The 26,261-nt window shown below is 40.8% G+C and overlaps 1 protein-coding gene across 4 annotated transcripts in view; it reads right to left on the bottom strand.

The window, feature by feature from the left end:
- Window positions 1–26,261, bottom strand: part of c20h8orf34 (chromosome 20 C8orf34 homolog) — a 56,837-nt gene that overhangs the window by 28,590 nt on the left and 1,986 nt on the right. For 2 of the 4 annotated variants that reach the window (XM_065949062.1, XM_065949061.1), the window contains exons 2-8: window positions 16,693–16,837; window positions 16,268–16,399; window positions 14,253–14,372; window positions 14,000–14,028; window positions 13,053–13,216; window positions 12,078–12,134; window positions 9,559–9,725 (exon numbers count right to left, since the gene is read on the bottom strand). In XM_065949062.1, coding sequence (XP_065805134.1) covers window positions 9,559–9,725; window positions 12,078–12,134; window positions 13,053–13,216; window positions 14,000–14,028; window positions 14,253–14,372; window positions 16,268–16,399; window positions 16,693–16,837 — 814 coding nt within the window. The remainder of the gene's footprint in view (window positions 1–9,558; window positions 9,726–12,077; window positions 12,135–13,052; window positions 13,217–13,999; window positions 14,029–14,252; window positions 14,373–16,267; window positions 16,400–16,692; window positions 16,838–26,261) is intronic. The other 2 variants (XM_065949063.1, XM_020645164.3) reach the window with 1 other exon arrangement.

Raw genomic sequence — 26,261 nt, 5'->3', positions numbered from 1 at the left:
GGCGTCAAATTGGGCGCCGTTAAGACTTTAATCATCAGGCCAGCAAAACTTTAGGGGTTAAACCCGAACCTCTTTAAGTTTGTGTTGAGTTCAAGATTTAGTGCTAAAGCAACTCACACCACTGAAATACATGTTGTCATTCTCTCTCAATGCAGCATGTTTGTAACCACTGTGTTGTTGATGGTTTACATTGTTTCCAGGGTAACTGTTGTGTCCTTGTTTGTTTGGGCCATGGGGGTGATGGTAGAGAGTGTGTGTGTGTGTGTGTGTGTGTGTGTAGCTGGCATCAGGATGTGCGTGCCTTGTCTGCTAACTCCATCCTCTGCCTTTGGCCAACAGTGGGATTGACAAAGAAAGCTCTGAGCCGTGTTAACTTTGCAATCAGAGACACACAAACGCACAGATTCACGTGCTACAGATCATATCGCATAAAGCTGAATGATACACATACCACATTTATGTGACAGTTTGACTAGTTAGCATACTGATTATCTTAACAAATAAAACATCAGCTTTAAAATAAATGTTTAAACTTCCTGATATGAACACAAAATATAAGTGACGCTTATGGGAGGTATGTCATTACTGTTGGTTCTCTTAACAACATCCAAATGGCATTTATTAATATTTATGCGCCCCCCAATTCTGATGGTACTGTGTTCCATGAAATTAATAACCATATCTCAGCGCTGTGAGATATCCCTATCGTGATGGGGGGGGGGGATTTTAACATTGTATTGGATAAAGTTATTGGTAAATCGCCCTGTGCTCCTAGCAAAGGTAGAAATAATGCTGAAAAAGCTTTGAATACTCTGATGAAAGACCAATCATTAGTGGATATAAGGAGATTAACACATCCGACAGAGAAAGATTACACGTTCTATTCAATACCCTACAATTCACATTCCAGATTGGACTATTTCTTGGTGAGCAAGCCTTGGGTGGACAATACTCTGACTTGCAGTATAGGGAGTCGGCATATCTCAGACCACAGTCCAGTGGAACTTGCCATCACACATTTTCAAAAATCCAGACAGCAGTTTAACTGGCGCATGTATGGGGGTTCACTTCATGACAAGGAGCTGTGCAAGTTTATCAATACTGAAATTGACAGCTACCTTGAACATAACATGGGCTCAGTGTCCTCATTGAGTATATTGTGGGAGGCCTTAAAAGTCTACTTAAGAGGTCAGATAATGGGACTTCAAGCCAGAAGGAAGAAACAAGAGACAGAGAAGCAACTAAAATTGGAAGCATTATTAAAAGAAGCTGAGACTGAAATGTACACGAATCCCATAACTGGAAATATTAGGAAGGTTACAAGTCTCAAATTTCAACTTAACTCCTTATATGCAAAGTCAGTGGAACATGCGTTGTTCACAACACAGGCAAAATTTTATGAGGATGGTGAACGAGCTTCTAAACTGTTGGCAAGCAGACTTAAAAAAGTAAAAACTAGGAACATAATTACAGCTGTAAAAGATAAATATGACAATGTGCTGACTAATGAGAAACAAATAAACAACACCTATAAGGAATATTTTGAGTCATTATACCAATCAGAAATAACACCATCTGACCACGAAAGTATTGACCACAAGATGGAGCTATTTCTTAATCATATACAAGTACCATCTATCAATGCTAAGGAAAAAAGTATAATAGAGGGCGATATAACAGGAGAAGAAATAAATATAACTATCCTCCAAATGGCTCCCGGCAAATCACCTGGGATAGACGGCCTCCCACAAGAATTTTACTCAAAGTTTCAACACAAACTAACACCCCTACTACTGGCACACTACAATGAAGTTTTTCTAACTGGCGCTTTCTCCACTTTTTCAAATACAGCATCCATTATTCTTCTTCCCAAGAAAGATAAAGACCCCTTGCTTTGCGGGAGCAAGCGTCCTTTGTCTATTCTAAATTGTGATATTAAGATATTGTCCAAAGTGTTGGCTAATAGGCTGGAACGGGTAATAGCTAAATTGGTTCATCCAGACCAAGTAGGTTACATTAGGCAACGGCACAGCTCCGATAACATCAGGCATCTATTGAATATAAAGTGGGCATAAAGAAACTCCCCATCTCCTACCCTGGCACTGTCCTTAGATGCGGAAAAGGCCTTTGACAGGGTGGAATGGGGTTACCTGTTTATACTGGAGAAATATGGGTTTGGCCCCTATTTCATCCGGTGTGTTAGTAGTTTATATTCTGGGGCCTGTGCCTCTGTTATTACAAACGGTTTAGCCTCTCGCACTTTTGAACTACATAGAGGGACCAGACAGGGGTGTCCCCTATCTCCCTTGCTGTTTATCCTTGCCATGGAGCCTCTTGCTATTGCAATAAGAGAGAACTCTGATATCACAGGAGTGACGATAGCCAATAAAATTCATAAAATATTATTATATGCAGACGACATTATCTTGCTCCTCTCCCAGCCCCTACAGTCAGTTAAGAACGTCTTGGCAACAATAGATGATTTCTCCACCTTCTCTGGATACAAAGTAAATTGGTCCAAAACAGAGGCCTTCCCCCTCTCCGATCCGGCATTTTTGCCTGACTTGAGTGCATTTAACATTTCCGTTCCTCAACATGGCATTACATATTTAGGCATTCCATTTCCACAGGATATAAAGAACATAACAAAAGTAAACTTTGGACACACACTTGAGGAAATTAAAAAACAACTCGGGAGGTGGAAGGGACTGAACCTATCCCTTTGGGGTAAAATATCCTCCATAAAAATGATGGTCTTCCCCAAACTATTTTATTTACTAAACATGCTGCCAATCCAAATACCTGATAATATATACAAACAAGTTAATAAACACATACATCATTTTTTATGGAGTGGACGCAAGGCACGATTTAGCCTAACAACTTTACAAACACCCAAAGAAAAGGGAGGGTTTAATTTGCCTAATCTCCAACTATATCACTGGGCTTTCACACTTAATACGTTTATAATGACAGTAGATCTCCCTTACCCGAGCCATCCTGGGCTAATATCAAGCAACACTTCATCCTACCCGCTCAGTTGAAAGATACTATACATATTAAACAGCAAGGTGTAGTAGAACAACACCCTTGTCTGAGTTTCATTTACCACATCTGGAGGAAGATTCATAAAATTACCAGGGAAGCTGTATTACAGTCTCCATGGGTACCCATTTGTGATAATCCGTTTTTAACTATAGGTAAGAAGCCAATCCAATGGAAGGAGCTGCATAGAAGTGGCGTTTCTAAAGTGGCTGATTTATACACAGAGGTTGGATTTAAATCATATAATGCTCTGAAAGCAGAGATGTCTCCTGTCCAATTACCTTGGTGGAAATATTTCCAGTTAAGAAGTGCAGTCGTATCCCTCAGGAACAATAGTAAAAAGAACCCTGTCTGCAACACATTGGGACAAATGCTTACTAGAATGAGATCAATCTAAAATAAACACACCTGGAATCTATAAAGAACTTATAACATAGATAACATTGAACTTTCAGGGAACAAGGAGACTGTTGAGTACAGATTTAGGGTGCGACATAACTGAAGAAGAGTGGGATGAGGTCTGGCGCAGAGCCCATACAGTCTCCAAAGACGTTTCACTGAAATTAACACAACTCAAAACCGTGCACCGATACCACTGGACCCCTAGTAAGTTACATAGAGTAGGCTCACCTCAGACAGACAGGCACCTGCTGGAAATGTTCATCTGAGACAGGGCCCTACCTACACATGGTCTGGGATTGTATACAAATTAATAGCTTCTGGGTGGAGGTATGTCAAAAAGTAAGTGAAATAATAAGTAAGCAAATAGACCCAGTCCCCGCAGTTTGCCTGCTTGGTGTAATTTCCAGAGTCGAATCTCAAACTAACAGCAAGTGGCTGGTTACAGCTTTTGCAGTCGTTAAAAAGCTAATATACTGTAGATGGAAAGACGTTTCAGCTCCCACCACCCTAGACTGGTATCATGCACTTGGAAAAATAGCCAAACTGGAAAAAGTCATATACAGCAACATAGACGCTGTGCACAAATATGACATAATCTGGGGGCCTTTTCTCTCTTTTATGGTATGACTCGGTATTGACTCTGATCTGCGATTGAACAACTGTTCTTGAGTCATAAATGGGAAAAAAAAGAAAAAGAAAAATAGAAGAAGAAAAAAGAAAAGGGGAATATTATAATAATAATATATGTATATGGTTGGAGTGGGAACTTGCAGACAGGCTTGGGAACATATAGCCTCTGAATAATTTACAGTATGTTTAGAGTTTTTCCTTCCTTTCTGTTTTCATTTAAAAAAAACATAAAATAAAAAGAGAATCAAAAAAAAAAAAGAATTACAATTAAAGTCTACACAAGTTAAAAGGCAAGAACCTTAACAACCCTCAACAGTCAGGGGGTCACATTTTGCACTGAACTTCAGTGTTTAACAGACAGGAGATGTTAAAAACACTCATTTACCCTCTTCCCTCTCTGATACACATCTCTTTAAATATCAACAACAACGACACTATTGTATCATATTACATGCTCTATGTGATCAAGAAAGATAACATCCTCGAACAATAGAGCCACACAGGGCAGTGTAACTTCAGACAATGCTGTGCTCTGCATATCAAAAAGATCTGACAGAGCTTCTCCCTGCCCTCATCCTGTCCCCATCAAAGGCTCAGCGTCACTGTGAATACTCAAGAGCAGGTAAAGCTACACTCGCCTCCTGCTCTCCTGTTTCAGGAGTCATACCAGAGAGGGTCAACACTCAAAAAGAAGGATCGGAGGATTCATGCAGGGGGGAATGAGACCCGACGTTGTTTCTCTGAAAGAGGCTTTATTTATCTCTACTTTAATAAGTGTGTGTGTACATGAGAAGAAGGCAACTTTCCTGTCTTCTAAATAACCCGGCTCCGATCCTCCAACAGTGTGTCCTGTAAAAATAACACAATAATATGCCCACAGGCATGCAGATCATACTTTTATAAACTATAAACTAAATCAGATTTTGAAAATATGGACGGGAAAACTTCCACCAATGATGACAAGCAGCAACTGCACAGAGGATAACTGGTTAACTGGTCTCATTAACTTTCTATAAAATAACACTGCAAGGCCAGAAACAGGGTGTTTCCACCCACACACTGAACTCAGACCTTCTCTGAAGTCAGACCATTTCAAACTGTGGTTTAACCGCCCAGCGTAGAACAGAACCTTAATATTTTCCAAACCTTTAAAAGGACATGTTGAGTCATGTTCATTTTCAAAATGGTTGTGGTAAATATTAAGTGCAGAATGAATGAAAACAACTGGGCAAACACCCCGTGCCATCTTTGAGCGCAGCTAGAGAGTCAATGAGACTTCTGCTCTGAGCTGATTTTGGATTTGGAACAAAATGAACAAAACAAATCCCATCTAAGCCATGTCTTTGGTTTTTATAATTGGATTCAGTCTTGAAAACCTTTGCTAGCCGAAATGTAAACCATTCCAAGAGGATCTTATTAATGTCATTCTCATGAGCTCCATATCCAGGTGCTGGCATACAGACACCCAGTTGGGAAAACCCCTCAGCTCAAAATGGAATTAGAGATTGGTTGTTAACCTGCTTTGTCTCCTCTAAATCTGCTTTTATTATGCACCTTATTCCCCAACAGATGTCGCCGTTTTTTACACAGAGGGAAACACAAGTGCTCCTCCCTTCACTGAGAACTCTTCCGTCTCCTCTGAAGGTTTGAATTCATCATAAATGAGCCACCATGAGACCGACGGCTCTCTCACTAACATGGCTGCTTTTATTTTGGCTGTGTGGATTCATGTTCAAAAGTTTTAATGGGAAGAGTGTCATATGTGAAGAACTCTAATATCATCTAAGAGTAGCAGTTATCAGTACTAGAAACCTGGATCAAAAACCTTTGTTTTAGTAGAACTGTAGAAAATGCAGCTGTAATGTTACCGTTTAGCCACTAGAGGTCATCCTTTGCAAACATTAGATTGTAAACATGCAGACATCTCCATTGTTGCCTCTGCGAGGAGGTGATAACTTTCCCTTTAGCGAGGCAGCAAATACTGTATACTGTTGAGTATTCCAAGCAATAACTAAATGTTTTAGGTGTATCAAAATCTGGACATAAGACAGCTGATCAAACTTAGAAAAGGTGTAATATCATGAAACTAACAAAATCCTATCAATGGAAATTTGTATTAACATCATGGTGGAAATTAAAAGTACAAGTTATTTTGTTGTATTATATAATTTAAAAGATGTAAACTGATTTTCAAGTTTACTCTACACCCTGCCTGGTGTCACGTCCTTGAGCAAGTCAGTGAATCCGCACAGCCTCCAGGAGTGCAGCTGACCATATGTTTAACCTTCAAGCGGACTGCAGCATAGGCGAAGATGTATTTCTCCTTCAGGGATCAATAATACGATCAACATGGCTTCCAGAGATCATCATAAGACAGTACCCTCTTTTTAAACCAGGCCCAGAAATCCTTTTGAGGGTTATTCATTTCACCTAGTGAACCGGGCATGCTCAAGTTAGCATCGCTTTAATCAACACAGAGGCGGGACGGGACGCTCAGACACGGCAGCTTCGATCCCTGCAGAAAGAGGACCATGAAGGGCTTTGACAGAGGATCACAAATGACCTCGCTGCATTATTTTCTTTGAATTACGGCCCTTGGCTGTGGTGTGAAAAAGCCACTGTGGGAATATGAGTGCAATAGAGCTATGATTAGGGAGGGCCAACACACACCATCAATATTTTTGCTTTAAGGTCGTATCTTCCACTATTACCGCTGTCTGAGGTCATACCTTTGTTTGGCTCAAGCAAAGGAAAGCAAATCTGATGTAAACATCAATTGTGCCAACTTAATATAGTCTACTAGACTTCAAGGTCAACTCTCATTGACAGAAGTAATTATTTATAAAAAGAGGAGATAACTGGGCTTTCTCTATTAATTATTCATACCAATGTGTGAAGGTATGGAGTAACAAACAAAACTAATTCAGTTATTGTGTGAATGCAGAAAGCTGCAAGAAGGATTATTACCAAACAATAATGCACTGTTTATTTATTTACATGCTTTCAAATTCTGTGATGGCTTTTTATTTGCGTTTTCTACGTACTATATTAATCCAGAGGGGAAATTCTGGTTTACATTCTGTTATTGAGATACATGCTTCTCACACACATAGGCCCGTAGTATCACACATGCACAAACAGAACCTAAAAACGATGTCAGAGTGGGGCTGCTACACACTACTACACAGTGTCAGATTTGTTTGGGGTCCACTGCCTTGCTTGCTCAAGGGCACATGGGCAGTACTAGGGCAGTCACCTTGCACCTCTCCAGCCAGCAGCCACCAGACCAACTCAAACCAGCAACCATTCAGTTCCCAACCAAAGTCCCTACAGACTGAGCTACTGCCGCCCCTGTGTCGTACATCCACACAGGTAATGTGCAAAAACGACTTTATTTGTAACTGTAGTCTGAGGTTGTTTAAAATGAGAGAGACAGTGTGCACCTCTGGACACAGTTATTACAAATATGTCAAGGACAAATGCAAAGAATAAATATATATCTTTCAAAGGAGTAAACTTGAGAAACTTACTGCTTCCACTAACCATGGTGTAATCTGATCATGCGTAAGCAAAACAAGCAATTCAATTAAAACAAACCATAGCTTTGAAGATAAGAACGTTTATTTATGACAGCTCTAGCCTGTGTTAACGTATAAGTTCCTCCTGGCACACATCAATAAAGAAACAAAACCTTTTGGTTGACCCTGATGAAAGATCCAGCTAACAAGCCGAGTGCCTTCATTCTGTGACAGCAGAGCAAGAGAGCAGAGACCTACGGAGATTTGTCAAGAAGTGTCACCACAGAGCAGCAGCTCTGACGAGAAAGGAGAGAAACTGAAGAGCTTTAATTGGGCCCAATGCTGAAGAGACACCAGAATTAAGAGGAAAAGGTTGTGGGGTGTTATTCTTCAGAACGAGTACCGTTTGTCATGTATTTGTTGAGTAAGGTAGAAGACACAGAGTGACTTTACATTACCTCTATGTTGCATTCATAGAAAAGCGGACTTTTCCAAGTACCAGCTCCAGAAAGTCAGATTCTGATTCTATCCCCCATTAGAGGACTCTGTTGTTATGCGAGTTTGTGTCTTTGACCTTCCTTTACGACACAGTGTTAATAACTTTGTTTCACTTTCTAACCCCTCTTACTGTGTGTCTGCTGTGTGGCTATCTTTCGCTGCAGGGATGTTATCTATAATAGAGAAAACAGAGAAAGAATTCCTGTTCCAGAAAATACTTCAGGCAGCAAATTCAGTGTGGCGTGAAGCGTTACATCCAGCCGGTGCACAGACAAGAGTGAGGAGCGCTCGGCCCGCTGAACGAAGCCAAAGTAAGACCTCACGTCACACACTCTTTTACCTGCCTTGTCCCCTTGCTCATCCATCTTATGACTGTATTTGATGGCATGATGGAATGTGAACACACACAAACACTGAGACATGTGTGCACACTTAACCTCAAACAACATCAGCTCTTTATAAAAAAAAGGAGCTACTCTGGGGTAATCGGGTCAAAGTGAAGTCCCAAATCTGTGACAAAAACTTCAGTCGGTGTAAACAGGAAGTGCAGTTTCCATTAAAAGCACCTGTTCATGCCTTGTTTAGTACAGCACATAAACCGACTGATGCTCTGCTCATCCAGCATTTCAGCCGCAAAAAAAGAAAAAAATCTACCACTTTCATTTAAATACCAGGAGTTAATTCTCTGAAATGAAGAATCTCCCTTTCCCCCAGTAAGTGCTTTTCCACAACTCCCAGAGAGGAAGTCTGAAAATGCTGCATTTGAGAGGACTGTATGCGTGCAGCCAAATAAAGAAAACGCAAAAATAAAGAGAAATAGTAGCAGTAACGACATCAACACAACACGCCAGGAGGGAATATCTGTCCATGCCTGTTATACAATCAATTCTTTGCAGTTCTGATTATTTCTGTGAAGTCTAATGCGCCTGAGAAGAACAAACTGAAACCAAATGTTTAACATTTCTTAATTAAAAATGCTACATTGCATCTGCAGTGGAAACTCTAAAATATTTGACCAAAACCAAGAGTCACTACACATACTGTACAGTCAGGTGGTGTAGGAAACCCAACATCCAGAAGAGCTTATGACTTTTTTTCTGTTAACCGCCATTTTTACAAACACTAGCTTAAAAAAAACTAAAAGTCAGCAAATGCTGCACGCATACTTAGACAAACATGAAGTTACACACACATGCAAGATAACCACAGGAGGCTGTTTTTGGTGTGTGTGTGTGTGTGTGTGTGTGTGTGTGTGTGTGTGTGTCAACAGCTCATCCGTCTCATCCACTAACAAGGCGTAATTTACAGCTACAGCTCAGTACCAAGATAAATGGCTTCTTTTATAAAAATTCTGATAAACACAAATGAACGGTAGGCCACCGCACAGGGAAACCCCTCGTGTTCTTCCATGCACTGCACATTTTTCTCTTTCTTCTCTCTGGGTGAGCAAACAGAAAAACCTTACCTAGAAGCTCCATGGCGTCATCCTCGTCCTCCATGTCTTCCTCTGCGATTGAGGGTGCAGGGCTGTGGACCGAATCGAAGGAGTCCTGGGACAACATGGCTGCCAGGAGCTTCTTGTGATGCTGCTGCTGCTCCCTGAGCCCTTTGCTCTTTGTTTCCATTTTCAGGCTGAGGAGAGAGAAAACGAGAGGAGGAAGAGGAACAGAAAGAACAAGCTCAAAGACCGTTCTGTACCGATACAGAATAAAAAAAAATGTTCAAACATATTGACATGTCATTGCTCAACCTCAGGGATATGCATTCAAATACTGGAACATACTCAAATAAATATAGTGTGTTTTTTTATAATAAATGTGCTCATACAGTAATTACATGATGTCATTCTAATCTGTGAAGCTTGTATCAAAAAGGTCAGGCATTACTGGAGGTACAAAGTGCTGCATTTGTCTTAGTGGGGTGCAGATGTCACTACATTTAAAGTCCTTGTTGGCAGGATGTCTTGGTTGTTAGGGACTAAATACCATACAATCACTTGAAGTAGCATGCAGGTGCAGAGCACCTTGCTAAAAATGGAAAGCAGAGGAGCAAATAAAAAAGGCTAATTGCGACGAGGTGAGCAACATGGGAAGTAGTCAGAACACAAACCAAAGACTATAAGCAGAAGAAAAAGTGAGGTTAGAAAGAGGGCCCTGAAGATTTATCACCAGGAAGGGATGTTCAAGGTTTTCATAGTGTTTGCTGTATTTTTAAGTCAACAGTAAATAAGCCAATACAAAAGGAATCAACAAAGATTGAATTAATACCAAACAGGGAGAGAAAAATACATTGTTCAAATATTTGAATCATTCAAGCAAACAGTGAAGCAAGGGTACAGTTTTTACAACATGTAGAAGAGAAGTTGCTTATTATTTTTTGTACAATATGTTATTTATCATTTGATCTGTGTCTGTAAAGCCAGCATTTTATTATACATAGCCATTCACAAACATAAGCCACATAAGCAGCTATAGAAATGCACCATTTTTCTACTGCATTCATTCCTATTTAGTGCAGCACTCGTAGTAACCTTAGCCAAAGGGTTCTCAGGCAGTCTTCCAGGCTTTTGCTGAATCAAAAACAACACATGGCTGGTATGAAATCAAATGCTTCCCTTCAGATTCCTGAGGTGAGGTTTCCTCTTTCAAAGCCTGGACATGGAGGATGGAAACCAGGTCTCCTTTCTATATGTTTAAAGAAACAGTTATAATTATGAAAGATGGTTTCTGCAGCATCATTAATTAAATCAAAATTTTAAATTAAATTAAATCCCATCGGGTGTGGATGAAACAGGCGGAAGAGAATTCATTTAATGTTAATCTCAGTTTAATGACTTCTATTTACAGATAATGGGGAAGGGTCGTGAGATGACAGATACCTCTTCACAGCGTCTTTATGGTGTTTCTGTGATAATTCAATCTGCTCAGACAGACAGGGTAAGATAGCTTCAGTGATTCTGCACTTGTGTTCTGTATATTTGTTCTATGCCTTTTAGTACCATTTTTCAGTGGTTGAAAAAAAAAATTCCTGTTGTTGGAAGTTTACATGTTGTTGCAGAAAAAGTAAGTTAAAAATAAATCTAATACAAAATGGGGAGTGCAAGTTGAAGGACCTGACAGACGGAGTAAAGGGAGCCCCATCTCAACGGACAGTCAGACACAATGAACAATTTCTTTGAAGAGGTTCCTGCCTCAGTTCAATCTGATCTCCAAGCTACCCCTTGCACTTTCTAAAAAAATAACACGGAGGAACATCACCACCTGTCAGATCTCCGTGTTCACCTCAGTAACAGGCGGGCCGCTAAATTGAGACACAGGAGCAAAACGGTCAAAATTGAAAAAAAGTAAATCCACTAAAGTAAAGAAATAACTCTAAAGGTTTTTCAGGGGTTTTAGAGAAGGCTGTTGGTTCATCAGTTCAAAGGGGCCAGATATCTCATTTGATACACATGTATAAACCTTACAACGTCCTATTGGCTCTGGATTTTAAATTAATGGTTTAAGTTAATGTTACATTTCAATTGGCATACGCTTGTTCATGGGCCTCAGATGATAGAAAACAAATGCGCCACCAAAAACAACCCCCCCTCCTTCTTTGCCAAACTAGCTATCAGCAGTAAAACTTAATATGTTGATAATCAGTCAACATAGAGACATCAGGTTTTTTGAAAGTTTATTAGTACTGCACCTTGAGCAAGATATTATCCTCAGATTGCACACTGATTCTAAAATGTATCCCGTCCACATTTACTAAGATTTTATTTGCTCAACAAATTCATGTCCGAAGTACAACAATGATTTTCCTGTTGTAAATAAGTGGATTCCACATGACTGCTACACCGCACAAACTTCGCCTCTAGTCACTCAGTCCTTCGGCGCACCATTCCCTCAACTCTTCGTCACCCTCTATAGAGAGTTAGGTCTGGTAAATGTGTACTTCACTTAACCTTTAACTAAAATAAATGTATTGTTATTCAGATCTTACTATTTTTGGCGTTGTGCCTCAGAGGATCTGGAAGTGATCTCAATCCAACAACAGGATCTGAGGTGGGAGCAAATTCCCTGTTAATGCAATTCAGAGTTAATAGAAATGATCCCTCAGATGAGCCAAATCCTCTTCCAGCTGATGAGAGAAGAGGCTGTAATTATTTTGAGATGCTGCACCAATCTAAGCACACAGGAGTTATCTCACACCTTTTATAGGTAAACACGAGACACCTCATTTACAGACACACACAGAGCGGAGCTCATCAGTGAGTCTACATACACACACTCTCACACACCCCACTATCACCCAGCTCAGACTTCTAACTAAGTGATTTCTCCCCATAATCCACCCATACAGTCACCTAATAAGATTAACACTGCGGGTATGTCAGCTCAGGCTTGCACATGATTTATGATTTTATATCCAATCCTCCTCTAATTAGTCACATCAGCAGCTGCAGCGCCAGTGACTCCCTTATACAAAGTCACACACAGGCTCTGCAGCGTTATCTCCAAGTCAAAGAGATGCCGCTTGTTCCAGGCTATTTGGAACTTTGATAGTTTAGCAAACAAATAAATGAAACCAAAAAATGTGGAAAGTTTTCTCAGTATTGGTAACAAATGATTTAAAAGACCAACAAATTAAGCTGACATACTGTCAGTATTTATAAGTAACAAGCACAAAATTCTTCTGGCCTTGAGCGCCAAGAAATGAGGTTAGCTTTAATTTGAAACTGGGTTGAAGCAGTATCATGGCAAGCTTGTTTGATCGGGCCTTTGAAATGGGATTATCAAACCCATTCAGATGGGCATTCCTCAGGCAGCAGGAGCCACAGTAAGAAGTCTACCTTCTACCTTTTAAAGAGCCAACAATAGCACTGTGAACCATAACTTTTAATCTTTTTTTATATTTAAATAAGTTACACACACACATACACACACATTTGTGACAAGTTTAATGTCAATCACTGACCTCCCAGCAGGGCTGCTGTCTCCACTCCAGCACACTTCTGTTTTAGCTCGAGGGACAGGAGGGTGCAGCATTTCAGCAGCTAGCGGGTCCGCGTCCTCCTCTTCCCGGCCCACCCATTCTCCCACCACCCGCGGGCGCATCACTGAGTTAAAGCCTCCCAAGTTCTAAAACAGCAAAAGAGAAATGATCAGAGGCAAGACAATAAACTGAGGAGGGCAGATAGAAAAACAAAGATGAAGATTTAAATGAAAAGGGGATCAGATTGAACAGGGAAGATAATAGAAAGCACCAAGTTTTTATACTGCAAAGAACAAGAATCTGAGATCTGTCTCCTCTCTTTTCTGCTCCCAAAGCCAGTCAGCACACATTTACAACTCTGCTGAATACGGATGGCAAAGATATGTCTGCTTGTCTTTGCCTAAATCCTACATAGTACCACAAACTATTGTCTCTGCATGATCAGAGCAGCTGTTTGGTATTCATTCCCTGCCCCATCCCACAGAACAAAAAGACAATCTCTAGGATGAGAGCCAAGGACATTTGACATGTGCTGCTGCACTGTGCAGAAAGTGAAGTCCTGTCAAAACACATGCTGTGTCCCTCAGCCAGACATCATTCACAAATCGCTCGGTGTGTCTCCATCCTGGGCGACCGCTGCACTATTGTGATGGGAGAGAATTGGGGCCGTGTGAGGACAAAGGCAGGACTCAAAGTACAAATGCACACTGAAACAATGAGAGAGAGGGAGCTGGAAAGGCATGCTTACTGAAGTATCACTCTCACATATCACTCTCATGAGATAGCAGATCATTGCAGAAGAAGACCTGTGCTGCCATTTCAACCAAGTGAAAGTTATGAAACGTGGCTTTTACTTGATGCTGTATGAGGGATGAGGGACATGTCTGTGGAGGGTTTCAATAAAAGAGTCAGTTGTCGCTAACGTTTACCTGATCGAGCTCATCAGAGATGGCGATGCCTGCAGAGAGAAGCAAAACGATTTTAAAGCAGAGAGAAGCATCTTATACAATTTGAAATCCCAGCTAAGACTGCTTCTGAGCTCAGCAGGCTTGTAAGATTAGCTGCTTGATCCGGTTTCCTCTCAGGAATTACAGTGACATTTACAAGAAAGGCCTACTCTTTAGTTCTGTATGTTAAGATGTATTAAACATTGCTCTGTATGGGCAAGTGGCAGCCACTCACTGCGGGACAGACTCTCCAGGGCCTTGCCCAGCTTCTTGCTCTCCCGCAGGATGTGGTTTAGCTCGTCGAAGTCCCGGCTCTCCCTCCAGTCCCAGGACGGGCACTCGATAGATCGTGGCACTTGATGACACAAACCAGAAAAAGACACACACACTGATTTATCCTCAGATAAAGTTATAGAAGTCTGATCAAACGTTCTAAAACTGGGAACAGAAAAAAAAACAACCATACTTTCACAGATCTGAACTGTAAAGGATTTGATGTGTTTGATCTCTAAATGTCACAGATTGCGTATTTGTCTAAACTGCAGGATGGAGTGGAATGGAAACCCTGGCAGAAAAGTCACCATGTCTCTTTCAGAAGCACACAGAGCTCACTGGACAGAGGCCAGGGGACAGAGTCTGTCAGTCTCTTTGATCAACATTGAAAATAACTCACAGGATCAGGAAGTGACCCACATACTGCACTGACATCCTGCCCACGTCCTCTAACAGCGTCCCTCAGCTTCTGTATGATGGTTAATTCATAAAGTGTTCAGACATTATTTATAAAATGAAATAGATGTATTCTTTTGCAGTTCAGGGATTACTTGTAGTTCATCCATATCTTAAAGCAGCTGAATTTGAAATCACATGTGGGCTAGGACGAGAAGACAAACAAATGTACTGGTTGTCTACTAGCCTTAACGAACTCATTGAAAAGAACTGAATGCAGCAACTTCTGAGTAAATGTCATGTATGCTTGAATGAAACACATATGTGATGACAGGTGCAGAGAGTGAGCATCACCCTTCTGTACGCACACACAAACACTCACACACGGATAAGTAATCTCAATGGTGAATATTTGACAGCACTGCTGTTACAATCTGCCATCCTCCACCCTTGTTTACCCTGACTAAGCTGCTTGGCATTGTAGCAGCCATAAAAACAGAGCAAATGTTTTCAGCCAAATGGAGACTCGTTAAATGAAAAAAAAAAAAAACTTTCATTACATCGTGAAAAAAAAAAAAAAAAGTCTTGCTATCCTCTCCCTGCTCGCCTCTTTGTGTTGTGCTGCTAATTCAAAGGGTTGTGCTGTCAATAAATAGCATACATTAAATGTAAAGAATTAGTTCTAACTTTGGCTGCCCATTAAAGCATCAGTTTAGAGGAAGAAACCAAAACAAAGATGAAGAATATTAGAACCTCTGAGGTTTATATTCATGACAGCTACTGTTGTTCTTGCAACATTTTACAATAATGATGAGCGGTTGTTCTTTCGATTTCAATTTTTCATGAGCTCTGCAAATCAAAACACGAGCATGTATTTTTAATGTGACTTGTCTTTAAATGTATCTTTGAGGGCTCTGGAGTGGGAGCAGGATTGCTGCTAATGCTCATAAGAGAAGAACACCTCGTGCGCCGAGTGTCGCTTACTTTATTTTGACTTCTAACTTTCACTTTTTCTCTTTGATCTCTTTTTGTGCACTCGTCGTTTCCTTTTCTTTTGTGAGGAATGCTCGACCGCAGCCTGAAATAGCCCTGGTCTGGCAGTGATAGAGCACAGTGTTAAATTATTGAAGTAGACTACTTCTCTGCATGCTCCCCATTTGATCCATCCTCATTGTCTCAAGTGTCATACTTCATAGCTAAGGTAATTTATTGCTGGTACAAAAAAAAGTTAGCACCAGAAAAATCTCCTCATCTGCATTCGTTTAGCATTAATGGAAGAACTTTTGTGAACAATTTGTCTTCAGAGTGTGTAGTAGTGCAGCAGCAAGTGTGTAAAAAGTGGAACTTTGTAATGAACTCATCTGCAGGGCTGAGGGCGGACCCTGGACTATACCCTGTGCTAACTCTAATTAGATATAATTATATCAAATTAAAAATGGAGATTAAAGTCAATGGAGCGTGTAATTGGGATACAAGTGATACAACAGGTATCAAAACTGTAAAGCTTCATATTCAAAAGGGGATTATGTGTCTGTGCAAGAAAAGCAGAAAAAGACTTTCACACCGAAAAGAGAAACTTACAGGACTTGGATTCAGGTGAAGGAGGAGAGATACTTGACACAGCCAGGTCACTCTTGGATTTTTTCGGTTTCTTCGGGTGAATTTGCCATGGCTTCTCATAGTTGCTGTGCTCCCTGCGAGTGTTTTTGCTTTCTGAAAAGAGAGGGAGTCATAATTTCTGCTCACAATGCCACTGTTATGCAAATTTAAAGAGTATGAATGGAAGCCAAGTTTACTCTGCAAGCTCTGCCGCAGATGCGGACTAATGACTGTCTCTGTGCCAATATTGGAGAGACTGTACAAAGACAAATGTTATTCTGTCTGTGTGTGTGTGTGTGTGTGTGTGTGTGTGTGTGTGTGTGTGTGTGTGTGTGTGTGTGTGTGTGTGTGTGTGTGTGTATGTGTGTGTGTGTTCATAGTGTGTTATTGCTTTCGGGGGTACAGACCTGGGGAGCTCTGCGCCCACAGTGCTGCGGAGCCTGACAGAGCTCTGTGCAGCTTGCCTGGGCTGTCTTGCTTGGTCTGCAGGTGATCAATGAGAAAAGGGATTGGATGGTCTGGAGTCTCAGTTATCAATTTGGTCATCAACTCCTACAGGAGCAGAGTAAAGCAGAGAGCAGTTAGATAGAAGAGATGCTGCAGCAGCACTGAGAGAGAACGGCCAGCAGAGTGTCCAAAATGAGGAAGTGGATAAAGACAATCAATCCCTACAAGCAGTGCAGGTCTTGTTCTGTAGTTAGACCTCACTATCTAAGACTGTGAGAGACAGCCAAAGTGTTGACATCATTTGCTCCACTACATGTCAATATCCTAAAAAAATAAGAAGTCCAGGCAAACACTGCACCAACATATCCCCAAAAGAGAGTGATCACTTCCCTTCTGTGTCAATTAGTAGCACACATGTCAGGAAACTTTGAATCCGATCCGTCTGCCAAGAAACAAGGAACAAAAAAAAAGGAAACAAACACTGCAGAATTTGATCGAACTGTGCACAAAAATGTTGTTGCCAAACAAAAATCATTCCTTAATGTCTAAAGATATCAAGTGAGCAGCAGCTGGTGTGCTGGACCTGACAGAGGAACAGAATCAATCATGTGCTTAAAATTAATAAAAGGAACATTATTATTTTGTTGTATTTGATATATTGGGAGAGATAAACAGCACATAGTGGATATTAAAAGTAACGTAATGAGACAGTTTATATAAACATGGTTAAGACTCGTGAGGGAGTTTAAATGGTCAAATGGGAAAAAGACGCCAAATATAAAGAAAAAGGACCACATGGGTTAATAAAAGATGATTTTTTGTACAGAATTCCCCACATTTCTATCAGCACCAAAGAAAAGCTGTTTTTTTATTACAGCTGTAAGGAATAGACGTCTGCCTGAATCTGATGTGTGAAGTGGAATCAGCATAAAGCCGAGTACATGGGTGTGTTCGTATTGACCGGCATGATATGGAATGAGAGAACGAACTCAGCTGAGGCTGACTTCAGGATGACTCATTAGAGACGAGTCATTAGTAGACTGCGGTGAATTGGCAGTGATGTATGGACAAAATGAAGGGTGTGTGTGTGTGTGTGAAAATCAGCGTGTACAATAAGCTCAATGTGGCAAGAACATACTGTATACATGTTTGTGTGCAGCTAAACAGATCATTGTAGTGGCTGGTATGTGTTTGCCCTTGTGGAAACACTCTTGTTTCTGCATGTGTGTTTTAGAGGGGCTTTAGAAGATCATTGATGTGTGTGTTAATGCTGGATATCTTTGGCTTCACTCTCTCTCTGTGTGTGTGTGTGTGTGTGTGTGTGTGTGTGTGTGTGTGTGTGTGTGTGTGTGTGTGTGTGTGTGTGTGTGTGTGTGTGTGTGTGTGTGTGTGTGTGTGTGTGTGTGTGTGTGTGTGTGTGTGTGTGTGTTTCAAAAGCTAATCAGGTAAATGGTCAGGAGGAACCTCCTGCCCGGCCCCAGTGTCTACAGCAGCATTTGCCACAAATAGCTTATGAATGCACAAACAGGGAGTGTGCAGAGATGTTTCTCTGCCGGCTGGATAAACCTTGCTCTATTGCTTACCACACAAAGTAAAAGTGATCTAAAAGCTCTTTCGGAAAAAACAGTGATGTTATTTCTGATAAGAGGCACTTGGTAAATCCTGAAAGATAATTTACAGCCCACTAAAAAGTCAAGTTAATCATCTCTGAAATGCTGTGGCCTGAGTGTAACTGTTAAAAACCTCTAACGGTTTTAAGATGTAACATTTGTATTTACTGCAGAATGGCTCCTGTGGGTAATTTAACTTACCTAGCAACAGGAGGTCTATAAACGAAGGCTGTAATTTGGTACATTAAACAGGAAGCCAAACCAGCAGAACTCTGTTAAACACCCCAGGGTTTCCAGGTCTTAATAGTCAGATGTGTCGTTCTTTTATGGATGAGTGCCCAGCGGTGATTTTGGTGATTGTGTTTCCCAGTGGATACAGCACACCGTGATGTAGAGTGTGTAACACCACTAACGGTGTGCTTGGATTAGTTGGATCCATCAGGAGAAAGTCAACTACAAAAACAGATGGACACATATTGTATATTCATGGCGGAGAATGGGCAGCACATGTGGCCACATCTGCATTCAGCCCACGTATCTACTGTAAAACCATTGTGTGCCAACTTATATTGATTGCACGTCCTGTGGAGTGTTTTGCATCCGGTGTGACAAAAGCTGTGGAATGAGCTAATGCACCCTTTGTACTTTTGCGTCCTTCACCATCTCCATTACATCAAAAAAAAAGCCAACGAGACATTCAAGAAGCAACAAATCCCACAGTGTCTTCATGGTGGATAAGCATATATAACATAAGTCTCATAAACATCAGAGCAAGGTAAGCGTGTCTGACGCTTTTCACTTTCTATGGTAATGAGGTGCCTAAAATAACATGAGTCCTATTTGATAAGCCCATACTGTTTGACTCATCATCTTATTTCCTTTGACAGGAACCGTAGTGATATGTATGCTCAAATTTGGGTCAACATTTCTAAATACAAGACTTTAATGCTATTTGGTTGGAAGTGACTTGCATCAGCAAAACAACATCCATAGTTAAAGTGTGGATTTGTGTGTGTGTGTGTGTGTGTGTGTGTGTGTGTGTGTGTGTGTGTGTGTGTGTGGGGGGGGGGGGGGGGAGATAAGGAGTGTGTTTCAGCCTTCGAATCTGGTGCTATATGCAGGCCAACAGGTGGCGCTAGGTACAGAGACACAAAGTCCATATCTGTGCAGATCAGTGGTATCTCTGTGCCCCGGGCGGTGTAGTTTGGCGGCCACAATTGATAAGCCGTCGTCCAGCCAGGAGACTACTGTGTCCTTGAAAGCTCTCAAGGACTTTCCCCGGGGACAATGACAATCATGATACTCTCTGATGCTCCCTGCAACTTTGACTTACTCCCCAAACTCAAAGTGGAAAGGAGAGGACGGCAAACAGGGTAGAGTTTGGGTGGTAGATTGCTGGACACAGGGGGGAAATCAACAGAGGCAGTTTCACAGTGGTGGGAAGGAAATGAAGAGAGAACAGTAGCATTAAGAGGCAGCATTGAAGAAAAAGTGGTGGATTATAGCGAGGAAAGAGTGGATTGAGAAAAAAAACATAATTCCAATGTTGATGCAGCTACATGAACAACAACAATGAGGTCGAAGCGCTTGTTTTTTTTTTTTCCTTTCTTTGAGCTGATGCATTTCCACCTCAATATAACAGACGCTTCACAAACCATTTGAGCTGTAAAGAGCTGTGTGTGAGGAGAAACTGAGCATTCATAAAACTGGCTTTCTGGTAGGCAATTTATCCATAACAATCTACAAGCAAGACAATCATTTCTGTATACTGTATTTGTGGAATTAAAATACATTTGCAGAAATATCCTGCATGCATTTCCAAAATATTTAATGTTTGCCTGGTTAAAAAAAAACTCAGAATCTGTTCTCTGATCAGTTATAAATCCAGAAATCTTTTCCCTCAGATTTGTCCTTGTATATGAAAAAATTAAAATTCAGCAGCGGCTCTGTCAGGAGGACTCCCAAGAGAGCTCCCTGTCCTCGTAGTAAAGGCCAACAGCTGCTGATTTACCTGCTGTTTGGCCAATGAAATACGGGAATACAAAGTCACATCACAGGGTATTTAAGGTAATGTCTGTGGGTCTGTCCATCAGGCTTCCAGCACAAAGAGTTCAGTATTTGACAGAAAAAGAAAAATGATGTGATGAGTCAATTTAGGTGAGGATGAGTAAAGAGAAAGAGAGATGGAAGAGATCCAAAAGCAGGCAGACAGGAGCAGAAGAGATCACGCAGGAAGAGGAGACTTTGGAGAGAGGCAATGTCACCCGACCGGGCAGCTACTACCAAATATCACTCATCAGAGAGATGCTTTTATCTGCACTGCTGACACACACACACACACACACACACACACACACACACACACACACACACACACACACACACACACACACACACACACACACACACACACACACACACACACACACACACACACACACACACACGGAAAAGATGCCTTCACTCCTCACTCCCTCCATCCTGAAGGTTTGCTTCAAGTTCATTTCTATCACGGTGGCCATATCTTTCAGTGATTCAAACGAGGCCTGTTGCATTGCTATAGGCATACTATAAAATGAGTAATAACAGACCGGCTCGCTTTTTTCAATTACTAGAATGATTAGTTGACAGAAAACTGTACTGAAAATAACTTCATGTGAGTAATGTATCTCCAGATGTTGTTACTTTTGATGCCACTAAAAATTAAACATCTTGGTTTTTGATATTTTGTTAATGAAAACACGTTTTGAAAGATTTGTTAAATATCCTTAAAGGAACATTTTTCCCCACATTTGGAGATCTCGTACTTCTTCTCGCTTCTACTTCCTTAAATGTCCAAATCTGGCCTCACCATAACTGACCGTTGATCTTCAGCTACAACAGCTTTGTGTTGTTGTTTTTTTTTTGTTTTTGTTTTTTTTTTACATATCACTCCAAAACTGAGACTTTCCCATCATCACTATGACCTTCAGGGTGTTCCAGGACATTCAGCCCAGATTTTCCATCCATCACCTGCAGGATGTACTCCACCACTTACTCTATAAACTACAAATGCTCCTTGACTTAACTCTTACTTTAAATGTCTTCTTATTGGCTATGTTTTTCACATTGTTAAGACAATACATTTTAAAATAATGTAAATATAAACTGGCTCAGCTGGTTTGGTTGGGTCAGCAGCACAAGGGGAATATCTTCAATGATTTATGCACAACAGCAAAATCTGACCTATCAAAACAAAGCCTCTAGGAAAAAAAATCATCTTGGCCTATCTTAAACCAATACTCACATTCTACTTGTCTATATGAAGCAATCTGGTCAATTTAATTGTCTCTCACTGCGCTGACATCCCTTCTCTAAAGACATTTCAATGAAAGAGAGATCTGCAGTCCTCCATCTGTTTTAAACTACAGGGGTACTCTGTGAGAGAGAGTTACTTCTTGAGATCAGAGCTTCATTTTGGTTCATGCAGACTGCCTGCAGACCTCAAACCAGCTACAACTGAAGCTGAGAAAGCACAGAATGAGGATTGTGGATACCATCACTTCAGCTGAATAAGAAGTGTTTTCTTATTGTCAAGGACCAACAATTACGGCGGACACATTTTTTAAGAGTAAATATGAGGCATGTGAATATCATAAGGATATATCAATGTGAACCTGCTCTGAAATTTAAAAACAGGTATAGTTCATGAGTAAAAATATAAAGTTACTATCAAGGATGTGTGTATGAGATGATCAGCTCTCCCACACCAGCAGCAGACTATCAGTCACACACAGCAGTGAGATAGCAGCATCCTGAGGCTGTAAGAGGACATGATAACTTTATTGGCATGCAACACACCCAACATGCTCTCTCTCACTCTCTCTCTCTGTTTCCCGTACTCACTCCCTGCCCCCGTCCCAGTCACACGCTCTAAATCTTCCTCATATTGGACTTCCCTCATCGTCCCCCTGCCTGATCTCACAGATATCCTTTGCTTTCCCTGCTCAGCCCTTCTGAAACTCCCCAAGGACCGACCCGGCCTTGGGCTGCCTGTCTTGTTGTAATTATTACTTCAACCACGCCTGAGAGGGAGCTCACCGATGGCGTTAACCGATGCACGACCATACATCTGTCAAATCAAATCGGCAACCTTGAAAAGACCATTAGCTTGTCCATAATGGAAACCAAAACACACCTGTGAGTGATCTAATGAGGAGGGTAGATGTGTTATGTCTTGAACATCATGGGTTTAGAAATGGTTTCTCTCTGAATTTTGATGGTGTTGATCCTAAATATAAAGTCTGCTGTCTCTCCCTGAAGGCTGATTTCCGTTTTCTCCGTTTTCCCCTGGTATCATAAGAATGTGCCATTGGAAAATCTAAATCATTTCACTCTAAGTGTAATGTATTTAATGTAAGCATGCCTCATAGTGTAGTATAGTATTCTAAAATTAAACTGAGCATCTGTGCTTAGTTAACCCACCAGCATACAGATGGATGATAAACATGACAAGAGTGCTAATCATATTTTCTAGTAATGATGACATTCATTTTGCTTGGTCATCAGGATAAGAAGGTGGCTTACTTGTCAAGCCAATGAGTTCTATCATAGGAAAAGCTTTTCTGTAATATCCACCTCATTCTGCAGATATCTTGCACTGAATACTACATTAACATAAAAGAATCAATAAATGTAACAGCAAAGCAGCCACAAGTGAAATGAATTACTGGGTTTTCATTACCACATGTAAGCTGATGACGAAGTAACCCAGACAGACAAAAACGTTCCTAGGTGTGTTTGTACTTGTGCTAAAACCTCTAATCTATGACTGAACCTGCTCTAAACTGTTTGTTTTTCTGTAAGCGTGACTCAAAAAGGTCAGCTTACAAACAATATCTTAAAGCAAGATTGTTTTGTGAGAAGTACTGCAGCTCAAATTCTAGATTTTGACTGAATAGAGAAAACTATCTAAAATCACAAATCAACTGAGTCAAATTCACAAATCTAGCAGCATGCATACAGAAGTCACATGTTTTCACTGAGATTGACATACAGAGCAAACTGCTACAACAGTATGTAATGATCACTTCTAATAAAAAGTAGAATAAATAACCTCTTAAGGCAGAGGATCAATAGGTCAGACCACGTGTGAGTATTCATGTCTGTGTGTGTGTGTGTGTGTGTGTGTGTGTGTGTGTATAGTGGAACATTAAAAATAATTGTAATGTGGACCTGATCTATTTATTTCATGTATAAGAGATGAAACAGCGCTGCAGTTTATCACTGAGCTACGAGACCAATACTGAGTTAACAAAATGATTAATCAGACCTTTATTCAAGCTGTTAGAGTCAGTCACTCGGGGGGAAAGGTAATGGACAATGACACCAGTTCTCTCACAAAGCAGACAGTTTGACTGAATCCCAATTTCAGTTTTTAACGGTCTAGACTTCACTTTCATGATGTGTCGGTTCACTGTTCAAACAGAACAATTATTCAGCCTGAGATTTGATTGACTGATCACAGCAGGGAGGAACATGAGAGCGGGTTCTACCCTGTCTGCTGCTCAAAGAAACACACACTGCTCCATTTCTACCCACTGGTCCTGTAACACACGTTTAACTAACAGAAGCTTTGCACAAAAGATATCACAGATCCTCTTTGATAATACAAAGATTTTAAAGACATTTATGGATTCTTTTTTATAAAGTTGCACTGAACCTTCTGTCAATTTTAGCTGCATTAAGAATGTCCCCCTTCTTGTTTGATCACACAGAGTACAACCAAATATTCTAATAATTTGAACCTCTATAATTCCCCCGTTCTACATCAAGATGTGAACGTAAAGAGGTGTTTAAAAAGACTATCAGTTTACTCCAAGAGACAAGAGGCTGAAAACAATCTACGGAGTAATTATTACTATGATTATTATGAAAGGCTGCTTCACTTTTTGGAGGTTATTCGGTCGGTGTTGACTCAGCTTGAAATCTCTACAGAGCAACCATTTCATTAGCGTGGGGGGGGGGAGGAATCAATTCTATGGCACATCATAAGCAGTGTCTCATCAGTGTGAGTAAATGAACCCCCCTGCACACTGTTTCTCAGACTGTAATACTGCAGCTGTGTGTCAGGGGTATGAGGAGGAAGTGATGGGGCTTTGCAGATGCAGGGAGCTCATTTAGTGTAGATGAGATCTGGGGGGTGGGTGGGTGGGGGGGCACTTTACACATCTACTGGAGGAAAAGTCAAAGCTCTAAAGATCTTAGGTACATGAAAAGTTCTTCAAAGGAAATGTGCTTGGTATATCTACTTTTACAAGGAAAAAACATGGAAAATGTCCAACTACCAGTATTATAACAGTACACTATGATTGGAAAAAAGGCTGTGACACAAAATCGAAAAAACATATCGTTCTCCATTGTGAGTATGGTCTGTTCATTAGAAGTGTATGCAACGTCTAGTTAAGCCAACGCAGAGGTGACTTAATCCAGGATTTGTTCTAATGGCCAGCAGGGGGGCTGTAATCATTGCAGAAGTAAGTCCAATAGAATGAAGGAGATATGAAAATGCCCTCTCACTCCATCACATCCCTCAGTAAATTTCTTCTTGTTTCCAGTCTTAAACACAGTACAAATAATAATGGCCTAATTTATAGAAAAAGCGACATTAAAGAAGGTAAGATTTAGGGTTCCTTTTACCGTTTTTGACAAATCATCGGCAAACTTTTAACAAATACAGACCAAGAAACGAGGTTTGCTTGCCGTCTGAATGTAAGTTACTTGGGCACAGCGCTCTGCGGCGACACTTTGGTGTGTCCACCACGAGGGAAGATCAGATCACACCAAACGGTGTCCCACTTTTCTGAGCTCTATTTAAAAAGGCCTACCGGGACATCGGCAAGAAGCTCGGGTGTATCAGGTGTATTTAAATAAGCAACAGAAATGTGTGTCGTGCTCGTGAAGAGGTCGCTATAGAGCAGCAGCTCCTGGACAAACTCCCCAAAAATCCTGTCTTGCCCTGAGGATTTCATAAACACACCCCTCTTCTTCTTTGCTGCTCGTCTCCTCCTCCTCCTCAGCAGGAGAAAGGCCAGCGCTTTCTACTCAATAGTGGACAGATACATACATACCATGCATCCTAAATATAAAAGTAGCTATTTCCCAACTATTGTTTCGGTCACCTAGCAACTTACGCCATGCTTTGTGCGTGCCCACCCCGCGGCGAGCGCAGCACACACACAACATACTATCTGAAAGGCTCTTTAAGTCCCACCTCAGCTCTACTGTAGAATGACCAAAAGTAAGGTATAGACAGACCTTCCAATGTACCTGCAAAAGTGCAAAAATTGGCACTTCCAATGAAACAAAGTGGCCATTGTTGAACTTACTAACAACTCTTTAGAAACCAGTGGGTGACATCACTGAGCCAACGTCCTTGTTATATACAGTCTATGATAGAGATTGCTTATATCTTTCTGTCCTTATATGGTCACTTCAGGTTCAAAAACAATATGGAGACAAACTCGAGGCTTGAATATGGAAGTCAAAACTAATTGCCGGTCATGGTAACTTCATCCACTTTTCAAATACAGTTCCCGGATTTTGCTCTTGTATTCAGAAATTATTCAGTGTCTTATTTAAATGTATAATTATTATAGTTAAAAATCATATTTGAATGGCAATCCAACTTTCTGCTATGGTATTCAGTAAAAGCAGCATGGCTGAATCACAAGTTTGCTGCACTTACTCTCTCTATTTCAACAAAAAGAAAATTACAAGGAGAGTTTTGGTCTCTCTTCCTGGATTATTTTTCCTGCTATAATAAAAAAACATGTTTCTTCACAACTGAATGCACTTGGATGGGTTTTCTATGGGACAACAAAGAAATGGTGTGGGCTTTTTTCGGGTGCACATTTCATCATTTTCTCATCAGGAGAGCA

This window comes from Labrus bergylta, chromosome 20 (assembly GCF_963930695.1).
Source record: "Labrus bergylta chromosome 20, fLabBer1.1, whole genome shotgun sequence".
NCBI lineage: Eukaryota > Metazoa > Chordata > Actinopteri > Labriformes > Labridae > Labrus > Labrus bergylta.
Note: the sequence above shows the minus strand (reverse complement) of the source record. Positions and strands in the feature narration are given on the sequence as shown.